The 25,572-nt window shown below is 41.7% G+C and overlaps 1 protein-coding gene across 4 annotated transcripts in view; it reads left to right on the top strand.

Moving 5' to 3' along the window:
* The window catches only part of LOC139280818 (dynamin-1-like protein), a 68,977-nt gene extending 44,771 nt beyond the window's left edge, over positions 1-24,206 (top strand). For 3 of the 4 annotated variants that reach the window (XM_070900541.1, XM_070900538.1, XM_070900540.1), the window contains 10 exons: positions 846-966; positions 1,403-1,558; positions 1,989-2,078; positions 10,169-10,261; positions 15,077-15,133; positions 15,822-15,896; positions 17,717-17,896; positions 18,483-18,592; positions 20,722-20,881; positions 21,330-24,206. In XM_070900541.1, coding sequence (XP_070756642.1) covers positions 846-966; positions 1,403-1,558; positions 1,989-2,078; positions 10,169-10,261; positions 15,077-15,133; positions 15,822-15,896; positions 17,717-17,896; positions 18,483-18,592; positions 20,722-20,881; positions 21,330-21,386 — 1,099 coding nt within the window. In that variant the 3' untranslated portion in view covers positions 21,387-24,206. The remainder of the gene's footprint in view (positions 1-845; positions 967-1,402; positions 1,559-1,988; positions 2,079-10,168; positions 10,262-15,076; positions 15,134-15,821; positions 15,897-17,716; positions 17,897-18,482; positions 18,593-20,721; positions 20,882-21,329) is intronic. The other variant, XM_070900539.1, reaches the window with a different exon arrangement.
* The last annotated feature ends 1,366 nt before the right edge of the window (positions 24,207-25,572 follow it).

The raw sequence follows: 25,572 nt of genomic DNA, 5'->3' as shown, positions 1-25,572 counted from the left end.
TTAGACACAGATTAAAACAGCTGCTGGAATTGTGTGGAATACCTGATAAAATGTACTGTCTTTCTGTCTCTTTCTAAAAATGAGCCCTTAAAATAGTTTCGCTATGAAAACTTATCTCAAAAAAAATTCCAGAATTCATGCTTTACCTTGTTTTCAAGTCTTAGTAAAAACAAACCCATAGTAACTGTTCTCGCCTCTGTGCCCCCATACTTACTGCAAGATTAGCTGCAATCGTACTGATGCATGATAGGAATTTTCTCCACTGTACACACATTCTCTCTGTGGCATGCTGGGAGTTGCAGTTGTTGTTTCTTCATCTGCCAATGATGGTTTTCGGAAAAATATGTACTCAAAGCTTATCCTGAGAGAAGCACATACCTCTGACAGAACATGTTTTTAGACACACAAAAAATTTGATTTTTTACGTAAGTTTAATCATTCTCTGTGTCACCTAGTATGTTGCAAATCTTATTTTCAGAAGCAGTTGACTTTGTGGAAAATCCAGGATACAATTTTTTTTTTAAATTGCTGGTTGGTATTTTTCATTTCTGTTGTGTTGATTGGCACATTCCATTTGGTTCAGTTGTGATTTTTTTTGCTTTTTTTTAGTGAATATACAATTTGAGCCAATTAAATGCCAGTGTGACATGAATGGATTTCCATGATCACAAATGTGAGACCTGAGGAACAGTGCATACGGACTGTTTTTTTCATTAAAACAACTATTTCTACATATATATAAAATCAATTGAACACAATTTTCTACGTACAGGTAGTCTGATTTCCAAAAGATTTTTCGGTGGTGGTAGAACTGCCGTATTACCAACATTTCTTTTTCTTTCTAGTTGTGGTGGAGCGAGAATTTGCTACATTTTTCATGAAACATTCGGACGTACTTTGGAATCAGTCGATGCGTTGGGTGGACTCAATACTATTGACATTCTCACTGCAATTAGAAATGCCACTGTGAGTAATCAGGACTCGGTACTTAGAGTTATCATTCAGCATCAACAAGGAAAACTTTCCCTTGTCATTCCCTTATAATTGTTTTTACTGGCCCAGGTTTGGAATGTATGTTTCGCTTTTCTTCATTCTTTCATATTTATATGCTCGATATGTTTGTCTGCTTTTGTGCTCTTGACATTTGCTCTATTCATTGACAAGAATACAGTGCCTCATACTTCATCTAAATTGCATAAAATCTCCTTCTACATTACGTAATTGTATATTGATACCTCTTCTGATCCTGTCAGCTTCCTTCTGTATAAAACATTTGTCACGGCAGGGAGATTTGAGGCATAATTTTTAATGTTCTGTTTAGAACTTAAGCTTTATAAAATTTATATCTGTGGGGGTGGAGGGGGGGGGCGATGAAATGTTTAACTAGATTTTCTTTATTTAGGGTCCACGTCCAGCACTTTTTGTTCCTGAAATCTCTTTTGAGCTGTTGGTGAAACGACAGATCAAACGTCTGGAAGAGCCCAGCTTACGATGTGTCGAACTGGTCCATGAAGAAATGCAAAGGATTATACAGCATTGCAGCACATACAGTACACAGGTACACAGGCCACTCAATTGTTCTCTTGTGCCACAACTGTTATTTATATAGTGTTTATTGAAGATATTCTTGGGAGGAACTGACTTGAGTGTTCCTTTTGGTGTCATTTACTGATTACCTGAATGTCACTTCAGGGGACTTTGTTGTGAAATGGTATATTTTATTAAAAAAAACAATGTAGCAAAATTATCAACACTAAATATACCCATCCATTTGTTGCGACTCCGGCATGATGTGTTTTTCATCACCTTAGAACTGAAAAACTTCATTGGATATGAGTGGTTTTGGATATTTGTACTGTCCCAGACCCAGTTGATCTGTACAGCAGAACTGATATTTGGGCATTATTTTATGTGAATGATGAATGCTCCTGTATTCAAACTGAATGAATATTGGACTTGTGATGCTATATTTTGTGTTCCTTCTTTAGGAATTGCTCCGTTTTCCAAAACTCCATGATGCCATAGTAGAGGTTGTGACGTCACTGTTGCGTAAGAGATTACCTGTTACTAATGATATGGTAAGCTGCTACAACATGCATCATGACATCTGCATACAGATTTGTACTAGAGGAAGGCTCAATGTAAATGATTGAACATGAGTTCTCGCTCCTTCATGATGATGATCAATCTTTTCATTGTATTAAAGATGTTCTCATCACTTTTGCTCATTGTTAACATTGTTAATTTTTTCTTCTTCATTTAATCTGTAATATCACAGTACTTGTATCTAGTTGAAAATCTTCCAGTATGCCTTGAATATCAAAGGGAAATTCATTGTAGGGAGTATGAGTCATCTAAGGATCTGCAGAAATTGTCCAGCCCTAGGGAGGTGGGAGGTGGGAGGTGGGAGCAGCATGGTGGTTCAGTAAGGAGGTAGGTTTGCCCACAATAAAAGTTACTGATCTTGGACAATCCATCATGAGGAAATGTTATGTCACGGCCAGGCGCTTTCTTACAGGAAAGGAGGGGAAAATCATAGAATGTAATTTTACATGCTTTTATGGATCTATCTCATTGTGTGGGCGAAGTTAGAGTTGGCTTCCCAAAAGGAATCTGGCACATTGTAGTGGCAATGAAGGACAAAAAAAACCTCCGAGAAAGAGGAATTAGCTGCGAAAGTTGTTAATTGGACAGTGTAAAATAATTTTTCAGTATTTCAAATATGTTTTGAAAAGAAATTGCACAGACTTTCTTAGCAAAGCTGTTGTGAATTTTTGACTTTTAGAAAACTTAGTACTGTTATGAATGTAGTAGGGAATTTGCCATCGTTGAAAAAGCCTTAAACAGGAATAAAACTATTACAAGCGAAATAATCTATAGATGCTCAAATAAGAATGACTGTTTGTGTTCTACTAAGTTTCCTATTTATCATTGTTCCCCAGGGATCGGTACTAGGACCACTGCTTTTCTTGTTGTATATTAATGACTTGGACTTGGGTGTACAGGGCACAATTTCAAAATTTGCAGATGATACAAAACTTGGAAGTATACTGATAGACTTCAAGAAGATATAGACAGGCTGGTGGAATGGGCAGACATGTGGCAGATTAAATTTGATGCAGAAAAGTGTGAAGTGATACAATTTTGGTAAGAAGAATGAGAAGAGGCAATATAAACTTAAGGGTACAATTGTAAAGGGGATGCATGAACCGAGAGACCTGGGGGTATATGTGCACAAATCGTTGAAGGTGGCAAGGCAGGTTGAGAAAGCGGTTAAAAGCACATATGGGATCCTGGGCTTCATAAATAGAAGCATAGAGTACAAAAGCTAGGAAGTTATGATGAACCCTTAGAAAACACTGGTTTGGCCTCAACTGGAGTTTAGTGTCCAATTCTGGGCACTGCACTTTAGGAAGAATATGAAGGCCTTAGAGAGGGTGCAGAAAAGATTCCAGGGATGAGGGACTCCAGTTACTTGGATAGACTGGAGAAGCTGGGCTTGTTCTCCTTAGAGCAGAGATGTTTGAGAGGAGATTGGATAGAGGTGTTCAAAATCATGAGAGGTCTAGACAGAGTAGATGGAGAGAAACTGTTCCCAGTGGTGGAAGGGTCGAGAACCAGAGCACACAGATTTAAGGTCATTGGTAGAAGAACCAAAGGCGACATGGAGAAAAACTTTTTTAAGCAGCGAGTGGTTAGGATCTGGAATGCACTGCGTGAGAGGGTTATGGAGGCAGATTCAATCGCGGCTTTCAAATTGGATAAGTAACAGTGGAAATAAAATTGCAGGTATACGGAGAAAGGGCAGGGGGAGTGGAACTAGCTGAAGTGCTCTTGCAGAAAGTCGGCACGGACTCGACAGACCGAATGGCTTCCTTCTGTTCTGTAACCATTCCATGATTCTATGATTCATTCTATGATTCATAATAAGCACTATAAATTATATTAACATTTATTTAAGACCGAGATAAAACATTTTCTTAACTGATAAGGGAATAAGGGGTTATGGGGAGCGGGCAGGGAAGTGAACCTGAGTCCACGATCGGATCAGCCATGATCGTATTAAATGGCGGAGCAGGCTCAAGTGGCCGTATGGCCTACTCCCGCTCCTATTTCTTATCTTCTAAATTACATTAACATTTTTAGTACCAATCAAGGCTTGTAAGGGGGAAGTTTTCAGTATTCGAGTGGTTTTGTACTGTGGACCCACGTTGATGAGCAATTGAACTGTGACAGAGCCTTTGAGTTTGCTGGGCAAGTAAGGGAAAACTTTAGAATCCGAATGAAACATGATGAACATCCAAAGCCAGGGATGAAAAGTTATAGAAAACTTTACATGAATAATCAAGGACAGTCAGCACGGAATTGTTGAAGACAATTTATGTTTGACAAATTTGAGAGGTTTTTTTTTTGAAGAACTGGCTAATTTAGATAGGTAAAGGGAAAGCAGTAGATGTGTATATGGAACTTTAGAAGGCAATTGATGAGGTGTATCAGAGGAGGTTTGTTACAAAAATTCAGGCTTGTGTTATAAGAGGAAGTGTAGCAGGATGGATAGAAAGTTGGTGAACGGACAAGAAACCAAGGGTTAAGATTCATGGGTGTTTAGATTGAAGAAGAATTGGAAATGGTGTACCCCAGAGATCATTGCTGGATCCACTTTTGTTTTTGATATGTATAGATGTTTTGGTTCTGGGCATAGAGAGCACAATATCCAACTTTGCTGACAAGTAGGTGGTTTGGCAAACATCGGGGAGCTTTGTAAAAGACTTCAGGAGGGTACAGGCAGGTTAGCGGATATAGATCAGGTGCCAGATATAATTTAATGTACACTAGGTTTTTTAAATGGGAGCATAGAATACAAGTGCAAAGAGGAAATTATAAATTTGCACAGGGCAGATTAGGGCAGTTAGATTTACTGCATGCAGTTTTTTGGCACTCCGTTATCGAAAGTATATTAAAGTTACAGAGATCATATAGTGGAAATCTACTAGGATGATATTAGGAATGAAAACTATAGTTATGAAATACTGGGCTCAATTTTCCACAATGCCATTTTTTGGCGTATTGCAAGAGTTACACCCGTTTTCTTTGGCCCCGACTACTCCAAAAAAATAACTTGCAAGTTTCCCCATTTTATTTTTATAAATTGGTGCCACGCAGCCTGTCCGTTAGCTTCGGGGAGTGGAGTCTAATGTCTGCACCGAGAAAACGATGCCCCCCGCCCCCTGCGCATGCGCTAAAAAAAAAGTGACTTTTTTTTACGTGACTGCTCTGGACGCACGTGCCCAGTACAGCTTCTGGTCTGCATTTGGCCATTTTTAAAGAGCTAGTTGTGTGCGAGAACTTTAATTCTGAGTTGAAAAATCAGAGCTGCAGTACAATATGCAACGCAGCTCAAGGACCAAGAATTTCTCACAGGATGAAGTGGAGGCACTGGTTACTGTAATTGAGGCCAGATGGCACGAGATGGACACCAGCAGAGGTCACACAAAAGTTTCACCAAAAGAAATAAAGAAAAGCTGGAACTTGCAGGAGATTACTGTGCAATGGTGACCACCCCGAGGCCAGTGCAAAGAGAAGTGGCAGGACTTTGGTCAAGTAGTTAGTGTAAGTAATATTTTCATTTATTCATTGGAATTGCAATTGTAAATGTGACCTACTGTATATGTCCCACCCAGCAGAAAGACACCCTCTCTAAAAAGTTATATTTTCATCTTTGCAGAGGAAGGTGGCACACAACAAAAGGGAAAGAACTTGAACAGGAGGAGGCCCGGCAAATCTGCACCCACTGACACCCATGGAAGAGAGGGTCGCTGCTTTGATGGATCCTGTCTGGAGAAAAGCAACCACCACTGCAAAAGCTGGGCCCACACTCGATGGAGAGGGCAAGTCCTGCAAATTCCACAGTCTGGCTTTGCTAAATGTTAAGTACTGCGTGGGCTAGCCAAGCTTCGGTTCATGGGGATGTCTCCATCACCTACGCATCGGTTGATTCAATGTGCTATCATTCATCGTGGTCCTTCAAATGAACCTGCTGCCTGCGCTGTGTGTGCCAACCGATGCCACCCTGCCCCCTCCTCTGCTGCTCTGTCTGTTCCGGTATATTTTGCAGAACTTGAGGCCAATCCTGACTAGCCTGAAGCCGATGCAGCAGTAGATTCAGACGCGGACGAGCCTGAAGAGGAGAACATCTTCCAATCTAGGAGCATGAGGATGAGGGGCACGGGGAGGGGATGGATGAAGCCCCCACTCTTGTACTCACTTTGGAGGAGGTGCAGGTGGCACCCATTAAGGTGCCATGCCCTTTCCTGAGTGGTACGTGTGTTGTGACGTTCCATGGTTTCTCACAGCCCGAGGCTGGGGATTCCAGTGGGGTGCAGCGAGCCACACCCAGGTTGAGGAGGGGAAAGGAGAGCTCGACAGCTAACAGATGTGGTTCAGATGATGGCAATGAACGTGGAGAGCATTGACCTTACACGATCACTCCTGGACACCTTTAGTGGGGTGGGTGATGAGGTATCGGGACTGTCGGGAGAAGTAACAACATTCTCACGAGAAATGGGAACACTGGGCACATGAGGGAGGGAATGTCGCAGGTAGCTAATATACTGTCGGCGAACGTGAAGGAGGGAATGTTGCAGGTATTTGAGACACTGTTAGGGCACATGAGGGAGGGAATGTCGGAGTTAGCTGCTGCAATAAGGGAACACGCCCAGACCCCGTGGCCATTGACAGAATCAACTGCCACTCCCACTCCAATCCCCAGACCAGCCTCTGAAAAGGGTCAAGCCGGGCTTTCCACATTACCGCCTGTCCACGCCCCCCCCCCCATCAAGAAGTGCGCATTACCCGAGATGCTCGAAAGAATAAGCTTGGTACTAACCCGAGAAACGCTGTGCCACCACCTGTGGGCAGGGGTCGAGTCAACAAGACCAAGCGCAACGGGCGGTCTTAGAATAAGGTGAAGGAGAGCTGGGTGCAGCCTTTCTTTGCTGTTGTTGTTATTGTTGTTACTGTTGTAACTGTTCTCAAATTAAAAGTTTTTTGTAAATTATGTCAATTTACAAGTTTAAAAGTTTGTAAGTGATCTTAAAGTTTGTAAGTGACCTTAACTGAAAACTTTAAAGTTTGATGCAAGAATATTTTTATTTACGTTAAGTACAAACAAGTGTTAAACTTTTGAAGAAAATATATATTAAATTATAACTGAATCATTTCCATTATTTGTTCCATTATTAACACAATTTTTTGAAGTAAAGAAGAATCATTTCCACTACTTGTTCCATTAACACAACACAGCATTACGAAACAGGTTCAAACAGTAAACATGGTCCATTTGGAATAGTTGCCACTGAGCCTTCAGGCAGAAAAGCGTTCACGGATGAGCTGCTGGCGCAAGGCTCGAGCAATTGTTAAAGGGGCATGACCGCCCGCCCTCCTCCACCGTCATGCTCCGGATTCAGGTGGTTGCATGGCTTCCTTGTCCTCCTCCTTGTCGTCATCTGCATCTTCCTCCTCATCATCAGCCACTCTGACCTCAGGTGGGTCTTCTACTACCAGCTGCTGCTGCCACATGATGGCTACGTCATGCAGCACACAACAGTGAACTGACCGACAATCTCGGGAGTTATTGCAAGTAGCCTCCGGAATGGTCCAAGCATCGGAATCGCTATTTTAAGATGCCAATGGTTCTCTCTGTTATGCTGCACGTCACAATGTACGACATGTTGTATTCGCGGTCTGATTCCGTCCGGATTATGCGTAGGGGCATCATGAGCCACGTAGCGAGGCCATACCCTTTGTCTCCCAGCGAACAGCTCTGCCCTTCTGGCTACATGGCAGATGTAGCGCTCTCGCGTAGGATGAAAGCATCATGGGTGCTCCCAGGCTGACATGATGCGATGCATGTCGTCACACACGAACTGCACATTCATGGCGTGGAAGCCTTTTCTGTTCCTGTACATCTCGGAATCCTCCAAAGGTGCTCGCAAGGCGATGGGGGTACAGTCAATGCAGCCCTGTACCTTTGGGAAGCCAGCAATCCTGGAGAAGCCCACAGCCCTGCAATGCATTGCCTGGGCGGTCATGGAGAACTTTATGTAGTCATTCCTCTGGTCATATAGTGCAGCAGTCACCTGCCGAATGCAGGTATGTGTTACATGTTGAGAAATGGTGCACACATCCCCAGTTGTGGCCTGGAATGATCCAGATGCATAAAATGAATGTGCAGTTGTAACCTTCACTTCAACTGACAAAGCAGTCCTCCTGACGCTTCTAGGTTACAGGTCTGCTTTTACTAACTCACAGATCTCAGTTACAACTTCTTTGCAGAAACGCAGCCTTCTCACACAGTCTGCATCACTCAGGTGCAAGTATGAATGCCTGTCTCGATATACCCAATGTGGGTAAGGCCTCCTGCCCATCATCCTACGTGCTCTGAGGTTCCTCATGCGATGATGTTGAATCAATAGTCTCCACCGCAGCACCATCATGCAGAAGGCTTGCACGAGGTATGGCATTGTCAATATTGCCCCCATAATTAAATTGTAGCTTTGCAAGAAGCCCAAAACAGCAGGAGAAGGAGTCAAAGCTTCTCTCCTCTCTCTCTCCTGAAGTTCGACACACTAGTATGGACTACACCCTGGTCTGCGCATGCGCAATAGGCTTGCTTAGAACGGGAAGTTAGGCATTCAATGAGGACTTTTGGGGCAATGAAGTCTAATGCAATTCTTCAATTTTAGATTTTTTTCAAAGTTCCACCCCACCACCGACTAGGCTCGAGGGTCGGCCGGCAGAATCACTCCCTCGCCCGGACACGGGCTCGGCAAACATCCCCCCCTCCCTCCCCGGGCTTCTTTTGAAGCTGCTGTACAGTGTAAGCGTTCTCATCCCTTCAGTTCGGCTTGCAACCCCCCACCTCCCCCGGGCTTCTTTTGAAGCCGAGCCTCTGTGTCCGGGCGAGGGAGCAATTCTGCCGGCCGATGCTCCGACACTCGAGCCTGGTGAGGAGACATTCGGTGATGGCGTGGTACTTTGAAAAAAATCAAAAATTAAAGAATTGCATTAGACTTCCATTTTCTCCATTTTGAGTTTAAAAAAATTAAGCTTCATGATACATATTCTTTGTCTTGACTCCCTCTAAAACTTCACATAAAAACAATGGTGTCTTTCTACGCCGATTTTTTTAATGTGTGCTGGTTTTTCTTGTGCCCAGAAGGATTTTTGGGAGTGGTCACCTACGCCGTCCTAGGAAAAATGTAAGTTGGCCAAACTTGCTTAAATGTGAAAAACTGGCGCAGACATCAGATTTATGCCCCCATGACGCCAAAAAATCCTAACCTAAAAAAATCGTAACTAGCTGAGTTAAGCTGGCGCAGAAACTTTGGGGAAACTTGAAGATTTTAACTTACGCCAAAAAACGCAGCGCCGCCAAAGAAACGGCGCAGATAAAGGGGAAAATTGAGGCCCAAACAAATATTTCCATTGGAGCAGAGAGGATATCAAGGTTTTAAAATTATAAATGATTTTGATTTATTGCCCATTCCTAGTTGCCTTGATAAGGTGGCAATGGGCTCCCTCCTTGAACCGCTGCAGTCCCTATGCTGATGGTGCTCCCACAGCGATATTAGCTATAGGGAGCAATTGCAACAGAGATCATTGCATCTTTTAAGGAAAAATTGGATAAATGGGATTAGTTTTGGACTGCTCTAGCAAAGAGCCAACATCGACACGATTAGCTGAATGACCTCTTTTGTGTGTTGTAAACTTCTGTGATTCTGTATTACCATATTGGAGCTTTAAAGTTTAGTATAGATGCCAACATTAGTTTATTGGCTTGTACCTTGTGCATATGTGTGTGTATTTATATTGGGTACTAACTGTTGCTAGCAAGTATGCTATCCAACTATATATCACATTGCTTGTGTGACTGAGGATTTCCTTTTTGTAAATCTTTAAAATTTTGATATAAATGATGTTTTTGATATAATTGGGTAAGTGGAGATGTTGAAGCCTATGGGAGAATATGAATGGCGTTAAAGATTATTTAGCTCCAAATATACATGCAAACAGTAGAATTAACCTGGGCTTGGTTTGACTGATGCCATCTGGCTTATTCATCTGAACCATTGCTATTTAAAGGTTTTTTTTAATTAATCACTTCTAGGTCCACAATTTGGTCGCTATTGAGCTTGCATACATCAATACAAAGCACCCTGACTTTGCAGATGCCTGTGGTGTGTTGAACAGTAACATAGAGGTAAGATTTATGTATCAAGTTTGTAAAAGTCTGATTATTGAATGTGCTTTCTCACTTTTCAATCCTGAATGTATAATTTGTCAGTGTTGACAAAAATGATGTGCTGTTTTATATTCTGTTAATATTAGCAGTATTTTGTAGGGAAATACCCAAAATATACAGTTCTACAGAAATATTTTTAATTAACAGTTCGTTAAAGCCAAGGGATATGAATGAGTGGTCCACAGGCACTGATTCTTTGTAATGTGTTGCTGTCCAAGCATTTCCATCGATAGTGGTAAGCTCTAGGGCATCATTCAGCCTAGCATAGAAGGGATGTGAACCGGCTATCTAATTTATTCATTGCAGTGTATAAGTATACTAAGCAAATGCCACTCATTAGGGCAAACACTTATGTTTGTTTAAAAATGTAATCTATTTTGATATCAGTCACTCCAAAAAAAAGAAAAACTTGCAAAAATAAGAATAATCAATAGTTGGGAATAAGTTCGAAGACTGGAGCAAAAGTTTAAATCTTAAACTATGAAAACTCAGACAGCAGAGTACAGTCTTGAACTCCTAATTTTACATAATTTTAAAAATTAGAAATAATAATTTTCCAGCATGAATTATTTCCCCTCTTAGATATTCCTGAGTAACTTGCCTATTGGCCCTGAAATCCTGGTCCTCTGCTTCCCACGGGCGCTCGCCAGAAAATGGCTAAAAAGATCCGCACCTACCTTTTCCTGCTGCGCCCACCAGAGATCCCGGTCCTCCGGCCTCCTCCTCTTGAGCAACGGCGCGTTCATGTTGGGATATTCGCAGGAGTCACATGGGCCTGGACACCCAATCATGGTAAAGTATTTTCTCATTCCTAGTAGTAGGAGTTTCGTAAGTCCGAAATTCCTATTACTATGAATGAGCAACACCCCCAAACACCGAAACACTACATAAAAAAAAATACCACACATAAATACATTATAGAAATTAAAGTTGATAGAAATGTTTTTTGAAAAAAAATATTTGCTGATTTTTTAAAAAAGTTTTAATTATGGTTTAAAATAAACTTGCCTTAGTGGACAGGGTTTTTAACATTAAAATGTGTTTTTAAAATTTTATTTTTATATGTTTTTGTATGTTTTAAAACTCTTATGCTGGTAAAAGTAGGCTATGCGCCTGCTTTTACCAGGCGCAACAGTTTTAAGGACATTCGCAGGGCAAGAGATGGGCAAATAGCCCAATCTCTGCCGTGGGAATGTCCTTCTCCCGAGATGTGTGCGATCTGTCAAGCCAGAAACTTGACAGATCGGAAAAGCCGGTTTTCGGCGCATGCGCATTGCGTGCCGAAAACCGGCTTTTGTGATGCCTTCCTGGGTTCGTACAGACCCGGAGTGGCCGGGATTTCAAGGCATTTTTGTTCTTGGCATTAAATTGGTATTCTCCATCAGAGAAGATAAGGAATGGTGATGACTGGTGTATAAAGAGGTACTTTTCTGAGATTTAATATTTTTTTAGATTTCAAGACATGCTGTTGGGCCACATTTCTTTTGGCTATTGACTTTGGAGTACTTAATGTTGACACTTGCTGCCCAAATAGGAAAAATGATTCATATATAAGCACTGAACCTCACCTTGACCACAAAAAATTAACAAATACTGTATTGCAAGACTGTTTAGTGATCTCAGTAATATTATGGTATATATTTTGACTATTACAGCAAATTACAACATGGGCTTATATATAAAACAACCCACATTAAAGATGACACTTACTTTCCAGCTGAAAAACACTTTGAACAGTAAGGCAGGATGAGAGCAGGGATAGGAAACAATGGTTACGGAAGAGACTTGAGATAACAGGATTATTTATACTGGAGCAAAGAAGGTTAAGAATCATTTAATAGAGTTTTTTTGTTAAATGTTGAGTTAGAGAGTGAATAAGGAAAGACACTTTTTTCTGGTTAGCATGTCTGTAATTAGGAGCCGTCATCAATTTAATACGAAGAGCGATGTTAGGAAAAACATATTTTTGAATTGAGTTGTTGGAGCATAGAACCTCTGCCACAAGGAGTAGTTGAGGCAAAGACCGTTACATCTTTTAAGGGAAAAGTGGATAAATATTTGAAGCTGAGAAAAATGCAGGGCTATCGGACAAGAGCAGGGCAGTGGGATTAATTTTGGATTGCTCTAGCGAAGAGCTGGCACAGACGTATTGGGATGAATGGTTACCTACTTTGCTCGAAGGTTCTGTGGTTCTATCCCTACCTGCACTAAATTCAAATTTCTATTGCAATCCTGTTTAAAAACTTTCATTATAATACAAAATTCTCCTTTTGCAGTGCCAGTATCCTGCATGCCTCTCTATCTAACCCAGTCTCCCACTACCTCTCTGTCTCTCGCTCACCCATCTCTAGCTTCTAGTCTCACAAACAGAGTGGCTAATGTGCATGAAAATCACATTCGATGCTTTCTGTAGACTTGCCAATAATTCACTGAGGCTCACTGGAAAAACAAATTTCAAGTGGATTTTCCATGCTTTGCTGCCATTTAATGCCAACACAACCATCAAGATAAAGATTAGGAGATGGGGGGCCGAAATTGCCCCTTTCCTTAAGGCTTCTTAACACTGGAAAGCGGCGGCCATGTAGCGGAGTGCCATTATCAAAATTCCACTTCTGTGTTAGCCCAATGATGACACACTTGCAGGACATCAGAGTTCCTGATTTCAGGATTGGGGAGACACTGAGACTGGAATTTTGCCGGCGTTCAGAGTACAGGTTTGGAGGAAGGTCCGCTGTCAAAATCAAAAAGATTGACAGTGGGTCGGTATCCACTATAAACCCGCCTGCTTGTTAATTTCCCAAGTATCGGGTCTGTCATTCCTTAGCAGACCTGACACCAAGCAGCGGGTCAGCCAATTTAGATAGTTAAAAGCTTGTTAAAAGGTAGTAAACCAGGATTTTATCATGTATTTACCTTTTTACTAGATTTTTAATGAGTTTCCCAGAGCGCAGGTATCATGTCAGGTAAGTAGGTCAGGTATTGTGTCAGCATGGAATGATTCACTAACCTGACAGCTGTAAATGGTCTATGAAAGCTTCCATTTCATAGGTCTTCACTTTCCAAGGTTAGAAACAGTTGCTTACTGCATTTAGAAGACAAATTGATCTTTTATGCAGCAAGCACGTGTTTGGAGCAAACTCTCTATCTAGTGTGACCTCATTGGACCAATCTCTCTCACCATTGACAGATCATTTCTGTCATCTCAATCTCCCCTGCCATCTATTCCATCAGCATTGGTGCCCTTGAAAAGAAATCTCGCCCTGGCCCTCAGATTCCCAACACGATCAGCCCCAACACCAGCATCACTGGGCACACCAACAGCACCAACATCTACACCAACCTTCTCCGCAATCAACTGGTGCTGCACTGGACACAGGGCATCATCACCAGTGCACGTTGCTGCCTGGGATGCTAGCGATGGCCCCACCATGCCCAGATTTGCTTCACTTAACACTGTACACCCTGACTGCCACACGATACACCAGGTTGGCACCACTGCATACCAGCACCATAAAGCATCCTTACAATGTCCAAGCCATTCCTTTCACACTCATCACCATTGGGGGGGGGGGGGGAGGGAATGGGACGGGACATTATGTCTTACCATTCACTGGGACTCACTAAGACATTTTCAAAGGTGTGCACAAATCTGTCCAAGAAGGCACATTGATTTAAAAAAAATATTTCAATGCTTGACAACACGTTAACAGAAACGTTACACAAACATTCGTTATAGCACCCAAGTGTCTACCCTTGTGTGTTGTTAGTTTGAATGATTAGACAAGAATGAGGGCGAGTGTGATGGGTGGCTAGTGAGATGGGGAAGTGATAATATATATAAATAGAGGAGGATAGGTGGAGGGGCAAGGTAAGTTGGTGTGAGTAAGGATGTGCAGGAGTAGCGTAGGGAAGGCAGAGTGATGGGGATGTGATGATGTGGTACAGGAAGATGAGGTTGAGTGTGGCTTTGCAGCAACGTTTCGTGATCTACTGAGATCATTGAAAGGTTTGTTCCACTGCAGCTTGGTCCTCCTGATGACATCCCTGCTTGTGCCCTCCTGTGCAATTTGCAACCAGGCTATGTTGATCTCCTGAGGAGGTCTCTTCTGCCCATTGGAAGGGAAAGGAAACTCCCTGCGTGCTGTGACTCTCTATAAGCATATGGAGGGAGTAATGGGAGAGCCTGGGTGCAGCCATGCACCTTTGCAGTACTCGTCAGTGTTTGCAGCACCTCAGTGCTGCAGAACACTGACAGCATAACTGTCAACATCAATCTGGATATGGTCCCGTTAAGGAAACCAGCTGATGACACGTCATCAGATGACGTCTTCAGATCCGCTTCCTTTTAATTGGCTGGGAACCTCGCAGGGTGGGCTTAACCAGCCCCATTAACAGCAAAATTACTTGGAGGAGGCGGGATGAAGATGGGAGCAGGGTTTGAGGCCGCTGTCTACTTTGGCCGCACCGGACTCGCCACGGCTGGCGAAATCGTGGCCTAAATGGGGCCCAGATGCTTATACACTGGACATGGGGAATTAGAGAGGAGTTGTTTCTAGGCTACTGTCCTGCACAGGCTGGCAGCCATCTCAGCGTGGCTCTGTCAGAGATCTTGGGAGTAAGTCGTTCACCTACCATGTCTTCGGTAGTTGATGCATTTCCCTGGGGATGTAAAAATAGAGGGACTTTACCCATAAATCAAAAAAGTTTAACTTTAACTTAAAAAAAATTCTGACTTTTGTATTTACAGAATGTGATGGGTTTCTGTTTTCTCAGGAACAACGACGTAACCGGTTAGCAAGGGAGCCGCCCTCTGCTCTGTCTCGAGATAAGGTGAGATTTGAGGGAAATTAAAGTCAGTGGCATATTGTGCTGTTGCAATAATGTCCTGCAACATTGGGTAATAGAATGCAGGTTCAACCTCTCTGCTCTTCTTGGCAAATTCCTCACTATTGTTGAGGGTAGGGGGGTGGCAGCGGAGAAAGAGAGACGGCAACTGAACATGAGGCATAGACAGACACAAAGGAGAAAAGCAGAAGGCTGTTCAGTCCACCCAATCATACCTGTTTGTTGGCACTTGCTTAAACAAGTGTTAGCCGAAACCTGACGTGAATGTTGCCAGAAAATTGTGCAGGCAGAAAAGTCAACTAAGAAGGATAAAAAAAATTACTTAATGATTAGAGTGGGAAGGGAAGGGAACTCTTTTGTTTTTGTGGTTTTTATAACAATAACTGTGATTTTTAAGGGATTCTTGTTTGGATGAAAGTATTGAATTTCTTGCCAACTATTTGCTAGGGTAGTAGGTGGCATGCGAGTATTTACCTAGTAAATAGCTTAATGTTTTCATTATTTATACACACTATTTCTGAAAAGGTAATGGATTTGTAAAATGCCAATAATACTTTATAAACTAGGTGTAAATGTTTTATTTACAGCCAAACCTTTTACTGGAAGAAAATAGTCATTTCACTTACTCACCTTTCAACATTTTTCTTTTCCTGCTTTTCTTTACATGCTGCAGTCTAAAGCTCCCAGTGCTTTGTCAGCTCCTTCCCAGGAGGCTTCTGCTGCTGCTTCTGCTGAGTTTGAGGGAAAGGTTGGTCATCTATCTGCTACATGCTGTATTGTGGCTCCATGTTTTATCATAAACTGAACACAGCTCCAATATGTCCTTCATGTTTTGCAACTTTCACAGTACTTTGATGTCTGACTGTTTTGTGAAAGACGGTGACTGATCTGTTACCTTGTATAAGGAAGCAACCAATATAGGAAAAAGTAAACCCTGAGTATTATTTCAAATTAAACCATGGTAGTTTAAGAGAGCACAAATTCAATCTAGTGAAAGGCACACTTAGAACTGATGTCAGGAAATTCTCGTTCACACACCGTATAATCAGCATGGGTAATGGACTTCTCGGTAGCATAGTGGAGACAAATCATTTAAGAAACAGTTGAAATCTGTGATGAAGGGACTGAGATGGGCGAACGACTGTCTTCATCTCTATCTATTGTGTTCTTGTATGATAAAAAAGAAACTAATATATGGATTAGTTATATAGACAGCAGCATAAAGAAACTTGGCTTATGCAAACCTATAGAGAAGGCCTTATAAAGTGGATGATTTAAAAGCAGGATTAAGTCTTAAATTCACAAGACACTGGGGCCAAAATTGCCCCGTGCTGGATTTGCAGCGCATAATTTGAATTAGTGAATCATATTGCGCCGGTGCAAATTTGCACGCTTTTAGGGAAAAAAATGCTGGGGGCGGTAACCGTGTGTTCTTGTGGCGCTCCCGGGTTGCTTGTGGCGCTGATGACATCATGCTGCCACATCGCACCGAAAAGCTGTCAGTGGCATCACCCCGTGCAGACCTCACTCCCGCGGGGGCAATTTCTCCCGTGGGACGCAAAGGGGTCAATGCGTATGGCGATGGTGTCATCGGCGGTGCGCAGCGCAAACCCCTTTTCGCCCACGGACCCCTGGGGGCAATTCTGGGGAGAACACTCTGTGCGCAGCGGTCAGGCGAAATCCCTATAGCGCACCCTTAACGCTGGTCGCAAACTGGCCTTGCGCAAAGGAGCAATTTTAGCCTCATTGTCTGTTCCTTTTATGTGCATTTCTTAGCTAATATTTCTGGAACTCGATGCACATATGTAGGAGAATGTGGTATCTTGTCACATTTACTGTTAGCAATCATGGAAACAATATTACTACTACCACTTCAGTTTCATATAAAAGGCTGCATTATTAAAGAAAAGCCTAAACAGGGAGATTGGCAGAAGGAGGTTGTGGTGTTGCTGTTTGGTGTCACACTGATATGTAATAAGCTCCCTTTTTGTAATGCATTTTGTAAGCACCTTCTGTATAACTGATGATCAAATGCACAACACCACACTTTTGCACTAATAGTGATGTGCATTGGAGAAAACATTTTAAATTGGAATTTAGTACAAAAAATAAGTGCGCACTGATTTAAAAGCTGACTATTGACTTTGATTTGGTACAGTGTTCTGGGTATGAGCTGCTGACTGGCTATGCTGCTTGGCAATAAATAAAACTGGCATTTGACAGTACAGCAAGTTATTTGGTGATGGGAGAACTGGTATTTTTTTTGTGAAACTCCTCCCTCTTGTGAAACTCCTCCCCTGTGAAACTCCTCCCTCCCCCCCCCCCCCCTGTGAAACTCCTCCCAGATACATATTGAGGATTCTGTTTCCTGTCAAATGTTGCACTCTTCCCTTGCATGCTTGCATGTCTGCAATTGTCTGGCTCTTACTACTCTCTTGCACAGTGTACACTGCTGGTAAGCTTTTAGAAATACTTAACAGTTGTTTAAGGGATTGAAATTAAAAAGGCTGAACATATTTGAGTAATGGCTTTGTTATGGCTGTTGTTACCTCTCTTGTTCTGCTCCAGGTTTCAGGTAAAGAAGTCCCGATACAGAATGGGAATCAGGATGCAGCAACAACTGGAAGCTGGAGAGGAATGTTGAAAGCATCTACATCAAAGCCAGATGAAGGATCATCTGAAGAAAAGCCGAAGCAGCTTTCTCTTGGCAGTCCTCACAAGGGACCATCGGTAAATTTCCTCGATGTGGTAGGTGGTAATTCTGTTTCCAGTCATTCTCTCTTTCCAGTGCATAATAAGTTCTAATATGTGAGCATGTAGCAGTTTGACACTGATAGATTCACCATGCTTTTTAATATCTAAAGCACCAATATTTCTCTCTTAATTCCTTTCAATCTTGTCTGTCTTCATTCATCATCTCTTCTTGGCCAGATCTCATTGTGCATCAGCTCCTTTCTGTGGGAGGACAGTGGAACATTTTGATGACTGGTTTTGACAGAAGTTTATTTCTTACAAAGCAACACAGATAACAGGCTTAGAAAAGTCAGCTCTGAAAATGAGGCTTATTTAGGACAGGGTGAGATGCATAAAAGGGTAAAAATGGCAGTTATCAATCCTAGCCTTTTGTTGGGGAACTGAACCAAAATATCTCAATTCTCACTTTTGTTTTGTTTCTTTGTGCCAGCAGTTAGTCGATTTAAAAACGTAATTTGCTCTTTCTCTCCGAATGCTACAGTGATGTACAGTAAACAATGGAAACAAGTGTTTACATTTTTATAGTGTGTGTCACATTGTTTATAAAATGCAGTAATTAAAATGGATGTCATCTTCACAGCGCGTTCCTGTCTCGCGTAAACTTTCAGCACGGGAGCAGCGAGATTGTGAAGTAATTGAACGACTGATCAAGTCCTATTTTCTGATTGTGAGAAAAAACATCCAGGACAGGTAAGTTTCTGTAATAAATGGATGCTCTTGTCAATAGTTCCCCACACCATCTCTTTAAAGTAGTGAAAATGTTATATTACTCCAGATTTTTTTGTTTCTCTAAATTTCTTGTTTTTTATACTACTTGTATTCTTTTATTTTTGCAGCAACAACTAACTTTAAATAAATATTCTCTGCTGAAGATTTTAATTCCTTGCTTTGGATATAGTTCTGCAGCTGCTAATCACCCTCCAGTACCTCACTTAGGTGGCCATTCCTCTTGTGTGGGCCTAGACGGGTTTAGCCAGGCAGATTCATTGCAAGGGCGTCATGACATGACATCCAAGCATGTGCACCTTCAGCAGGGTTTACTGTATAGTGATCAGGAATAGGAACCCAGAAATGCTGAGGCAAATTATAGCGCCCCTTTGCTAATCTTGACTATGAGTAGGTGACTCAACAATGACCGTGCAGTGAACATGGGACCTTCCTAATCTGTGTAGCTCTGCTTTCGACTACTGTAACCAGCTGAGCTATCCGGAGACATTTTTTAATGTTAAATCCATCTACAACTGTCCCACAGATTACATATAATGATAGATTGTCTTGTGTCATATTTGTAGGTATATATTTATCAATCATTAATTATTCTTTCCTGATAGTTTTTAATGCAGGCCAATTTATTTTGTAAATTATCTTATTTACACAGCTGCTTCATGGAGCTCTGTTTACATTCAGTTTTAGCTGTTAAGCTGTAATGGTGATGGTCCACCCTTTGGAGTGCTTCCATTCATTAATATTGCTATCTCTGTGGTCGGTGTGTTGAAACAGATTGAGGCCAGTATATTTTTTTACCCCTGCTGAGTATTTGATAAAACATAGCATTGGAGACTTAAATATTACAAACTCCGTTCCCCTCGCCTCAGCTCATCCGCTGCTGAAACCCTCATCCATGCCGTTGTTACCTCTAAACTTGACTATTCCAACGCACTCTTGGCTGGCCTCCCATATTCTACCCTACATAAACTAGAGATGATCCAAAACTTGGCTGCCTGTGGACTAACTCGCACCAAGTCCCGCTCACCCATCAGCCCTGTGCTCACTGACCTACATTGGCTTCCGGTTAAGCAACGCCTCGATTTCAAAATTCTCATCCTTATTTTCAAATCCCTTCATGGCCTCGCCCCTCCCTATCCCTGTAATCTCCTCCAGCCCCCCCCCCCCCCCGAGATGACTGCGCTCCTCTAATTCTGCCTTCTTGAGCATCCCTGATTATAATTGCTCAACCATTGGTGGCCGTACCTTCTGTTGCCTAGGCCCCAAGCTCTTGAACTCCCTGCCTAAACTTCTCCACCTCTCTACCTTTCTTTCCACCTTCAAGACATTCCTTAAAACATCCCTCTTTGTCCAAGCTTTTGGTCACCTGCGCTAATTTCTACTTATGCTGCTTGGCGTCAATTAAAAAAAATCTCCTAATACTCCTGGGATGTTTCACTATGTTAAAGGCGCTATATAAATATAAGTTGTTGCTGTTATTGACATAACGCTGAGTTACTGAGCTTGGACTGAATGGTGCAGTCTCACCTTGGGTTCAAAAACAGGCTTGATGGACGGGCTGGAGGTCTCATCAAATTAGTTGGAGCTTACTCTGCATTCAGCTGTGCTAAAATAGGCCTGGGAATGTTTGATGTTGACCTAGTGAGGGAAGTAGGAAACTTTGTTTCTCAGCACTGACATTCTTCACCCAAAATAAGCAAAGAAAATGAATAATCTGAAAGATCAATTAAATGGACAGCAGTTTAAAGGGAAACCAGTTTTTAGCAAGTCATTCCTACTGCGATTATGTTCTAGATCCATGTTAGGTTACCTCTAAATCAAAGTTGAGAAATTGGATAGAAATAAACATTTTGGAAGTTGCTATATTTTTTTAATTTTGGACACTGTATTTGTGGTGTCCAAATGTATATTGAGAGCAGTGATCATCTCTCGCTTTACTAGATAATCAAACATTTCTCAGTTGAGTTAATATAAGTTGAAGTACCTGTGTGCCTGTTTTGTTTAGCTGCTGTGCATATATTTCCATGTAATTTGTCAACAAAAATAGCACTATCATTGAAAGTATCTTGGCTAAGCTCTTCTGCTATTCTTAGTGTGCCAAAGGCTGTGATGAATTTCCTAGTCAATTATGTGAAGGACAATCTCCAAAGTGAATTGGTTGGTCAACTGTACAAGTCAATGCTGCTGGAAGACCTTCTGACAGAATCTGAGGACATGGCTCAGCGCAGGAAGGAAGCTGCAGACATGCTAAAGGTATTAATTGTGTAGTTTAAAAACTGTTATTAATATCACAAATGGAATCTTTCATGATCCAAGTTCATAGAATTGTTCCTCTCATCCCTGAACCATCTGTCTGTAGGCTTCTGTGAAAGTTTAAAAAAAAAATAAAAGTAAACTGCAATGAAGATAGTGTGCTCCTTTTGGTGGCTTCCCATGATGGCATGGCAGAAATCAAAGACTCACTCTAGGGAAGCATGTGCATGAGCCTTGGGAGTAACCAATCTTCAGTACACTGCACAGCCATACTATTCAGTGCACTGTATTGTCATACCCTTATGTAGTAGTTCTTACAATTTTATTTTATTAGTAAATTCCCGTGACTAACAAGGGAAAGGATGCAGAACACTTAAAAAGAGAATCATAAACTGTCAACCCAAATATGTGCAGATACTGATCCTAAATGATTCTTCTTCCCAAACAGGCCTTACAACGAGCCAGCCAGGTTATTGCAGAAATACGGGAAACACATCTGTGGTGAACCTGTTGACCACACATCCTAGACTTCCCTTGGATGGATACATCAATTACTTGAATGCTGCTGAATTGATAAATGCACTGTTTATTTGCTTACTGTGTAAAAAATGTATTTATGAACTGTCAGCTATAGTACTGAAAAGGAAACTACAGAACCCCAATGCCATAAATCTCAAGCCCTTTATGTAGTATTTCCCACTGAGTTTGTGTAATATTTGTTTCATAGTTCTGTGGTGGTAGAAAATGCATTGTAACTTTAAATTGGAAAATAGAAATCTTTGGAATCACAAAATCCACTGATCATGCCTCCATTCCAACTTTTTGATCTCTCTGCAATGTTTGCTCATTATGTAGGCAATGCCATTAAGTTCATACAGTCCAGAAGTACTTGAAACAAATAATTTTTTGCATTGGCCATTTTTGCCTTTGAAACACTTGAAATTACCACTTAATCTTTAGGATGGTCCCATTAAGTGCATGAAAGATCTTTACTTAATTGTAGGTGTCTGTATTGTTAAGTTCAAAGGAGAGTATGAAAATTTCTTCCTGGTCTGCACAAGTTACAAACTTGCAGATTTAGTAAATGCTGATATCTTTCCTGCCATGTTGTTTGAGGTAGGACAAATGATGGGAGAAATGGAGGATCAGGAATGAGAGAGAACTCTGGGCTGAGGCAGTAAACAGCAGGCTAAGGCCTGTCAGCAGGAGATGCAGGGAGCAAGTAGCAGGAAAGGCTGATCTGATTCTGAGAGGACCAGGGAGTGGCAGGAAACTGTCCAGCAGACCGTTTGCAGGTAAATTCGGACTTGCCTCTTTGTTGTATGTGTATTGGGCTGGGTGTGGAAATTGAAGCAGGGAACTGTTGTGACAGTTATGTCTTACAGAAATATTTTTCTTAAATTAGAAACAGTAGAAACATGCAACCAATGAGAATGCAGACATAATGCAAGATTTAGTGATTGTAGATAGATACATGTAAAAAGGAATTTGCTGTTCCAACACCCAGTGAGAATATTATGAAAGTACAAGGGTCAACGGTATCCTGCTCTTCAAATCAAGCCAGAAATAATTGCTGATGCTATCTTTTTTTATCACTGATTTACCAATTCTTGAGCTGCCATTTTTGGGTGATGCAAAGTACATTTGTTGATGCAATGAGAGATCTAATGTCCTTTTGTATTAGGTCATCAAGTGTCTTCTTTCAAGTCACTTAGTACAGTATATGCGTGTAACACTAAAATGTTACTTTGCTGTTTGATATTTTGTAATTTAACATTCAGCAAAGATTATTATACTTCAGATTTGACTTGCTACATTTAGAAAAAATCCTTTGGTATAATTTACCTTGCTTTCATTCATTCTTACTCCCTTTCCCAAAAAAATGAAGAAATTAAAAATTTGATGCAAATATCAAGAATCAAGGAATCAACCAATGCCACTTCTAGGTTCCAGGGATATTATTCCCAGTTCCGACTGGCTATCTCATTAGCAGTATTGCTTGTACTGTGTGCAGGAAGTGAGCACTTGTAATGTCATTTAGTTTTTTGAGAGCACCTAGTAGTTAATCAGGTAGGATCTTGACTACTCTTTATTATTGGTATAGAAGCAAGAGACAATTCATAATCCACGAACCAACTGTTCACAATGTATCCACTGAAACTACTTGTAAGGAGCTGATGGTTACAGAGGACAAAAAAATTGGTGCGAGCACAAGGAACCGAGTTAAAATACGTTCAGGAAGGAACAATGGTGACGGCATCTAATCTTAGAACAGGGACAAATGGTGATACTTAAAGCTAAACCTGGTATTTGTACTATGAAGAGAGTCTGAGGAGTTTGACTGAGAGGCATTAGTTGCTATATTGTAAATAAGAAAGTAGGATCTGAGAAACAGGTAAGGTAGGTAGAGGCTTTTAACCAAGATTCAAATCTGGAACGGAACATGGATTTGTTTTTTTTTACTATCGGTTGACTTAGAAATAAAAAGTTCCAGTTGTGTGGAAAGTTTGGCTCACTCTTTATCTCTAGGTTATGGGGTTAACGGGTTTAACTTGAAGAATCACTTAGACTGAGTGGTATGATGCATAAATTGGTTTCCATGTTGTGATTTACAGATATGGATTTGGTTAATTGTCCTTGAATTAGTGTGCAGTATTGTATAATAATGATTGAAGTTAATGGATTAATCCATTGTAATCTTCCTAATAAATGTAATTGGGTGTCAAACAGGAAAGTAAGTTACAAAGTAGTGAGTAGTTTAAGTAATTAATATTCTTCAAGGTTAAAATGCAACTCACAATCATACTCATCTTGGAAGAGTTTAATTCAGAAACATTTTCCCCATGTGTGTGATATATAGCTCTACTATTCAGTAGAGAAAGAGATGATCTCCGATAGATGATTCTTCTGTGTTTTATAATCAGTTATGGGATTAGTGGCATATGTCAGTTGTGATCTTAACCTTTACCATTAAGGATAGTTATTGAAGCCATCCAGTGGTGAGAATGGACATTACGTGATTATGGTAGAAAGTATCTGTTCCAACTGGGATTGTGTTCTTGACCACAATGGCTGCGTGGCACAGGCAGATATGTTGTGCAGTGGTTTTGCATTGTCTTTACTTCCTGCTGTAGAAGAGAACATTACTTAAAGCCAAGTGGAAGAAACTTAAGAGTTTAGAACATATTTTTCCTCATGTTTGCTGTTTTCTTCTGCAGTAGCATTATTTTCTAGACCACTGGTTTTCACAGAAAACGTGAACAGATTCATAGCATTCAGTACCTAAAATAGCAGAATCCCATGAAATAAAAGAATATGACTCGTTCAGTCACTGCAACCGTGTCCTTTTTCCAACATTGCAGCTGACTTTACATAGAATATACAGCACAGAAACAGGCCATTCAGCTCAACCAGAACATGCTATCAATCAGCAGTAACCCTGTATTCCCTTCACCTTCATATGCTTATCTAGCTTCCCCTTAAATGCATTTATACTATTTGCCTCAACTATTCCCTGTGGTAGTGAATTTCACATTCTCTGAGGAAAGAAGTTTCTTCTGAATTCTCCATTTGATTTTTTTTTGGTGATTATCTTACATTGATGGCCTCTAGTTTTACTCTTCCTCACAAGTAAAAACACTGGGGGAAATTTTAATATTCTGATGCAGTAGGGGGACACCGGCAAAACTCCACAGCGTGCGTGCGACGTCAATGACGGGTTCCCCGGCTGGAAGTCAGCCTGACTGACAAGCTAGCTTCCAGTTGAGCAGGGAACGTTGGAGTAGAAGCCACAGCCCTTCGTACGTCTGAGCCCTGACTTTGGGGGGGGCGGGGAGGAGGAGGAGGAGGAGGAGGAGGGATTTGATCCCGGGGGTGGGGTTTGTATGGGGCGAGGAGTTGAAGGTGTGGGAATTTGGGGGAGCCAGGGGGAAGCACTCATGCTCCTCCCAGCCCACAAGGATTGCTCCCAGAGGCTGTCCTCTCCTTGCTGCAGCTGCGGGGATTCCCCCAGCCAGCCCCAGTCAATTGCATCCTGCACCCATGGGAAAGTCTGCTATCCTGGCAAAGCTGCATGCTCGCTCTGCCTGCTTCTCTCTGGCAAGAGAGAAGGAAATGTATTCAGCTTTCCTTGCATGAATAGCCTCATTTGCCTCCTTCATTCAGGAATATGGGCTTGGTTACAGATGTCGCTTGCTCCATCCTGAAAGGAGCCCAATGCAAAGAAGTTCAAGGTCACCGTCACTTTTACAGCCACTGGCAATGCTGTCCTCGCCCTGGACTGAGGCTGCAGGTTGGCCTGCAGCAGGTGACAGATTTCTGTGAGCACCTTCTTAGTAAAACGGAGACATTGCACACACTGTTTGTTGCTGAGGTTAAAGTAGGCGAATTTCTCCCTGAAGACCCTGGATGAATATGGTTTCCTGCTGAGAGCCCTTCTCCCCCTCCAACCCCTGCCTCTTCCAGCAGCTTGTCCTGCTCTGTGTCGCCTCTGCAAATTTTCCCTGCCATGGTGCAGGCCAAGGGGGATACAAATGACTGAACCCATCTCAGGGAGCAACTGGTCTGAGCAGATCCCTTGCAAGTCAGTACCAAGTTCTTGAGCACCTGTCACACCACACCTTGTAGAACTTAGGCAACTTTAAAGAAGTCGAGAAAGCACCAAACACTTGTACAACAGCTAGTAGAAATAA

Source organism: Pristiophorus japonicus, chromosome 15, assembly GCF_044704955.1.
Source record: "Pristiophorus japonicus isolate sPriJap1 chromosome 15, sPriJap1.hap1, whole genome shotgun sequence".
NCBI classification, from domain to species: domain Eukaryota; kingdom Metazoa; phylum Chordata; class Chondrichthyes; family Pristiophoridae; genus Pristiophorus; species Pristiophorus japonicus.
The sequence above is the reverse complement of the archived record's forward strand: the minus strand, read 5'-3'. Positions and strand labels throughout refer to the sequence as shown.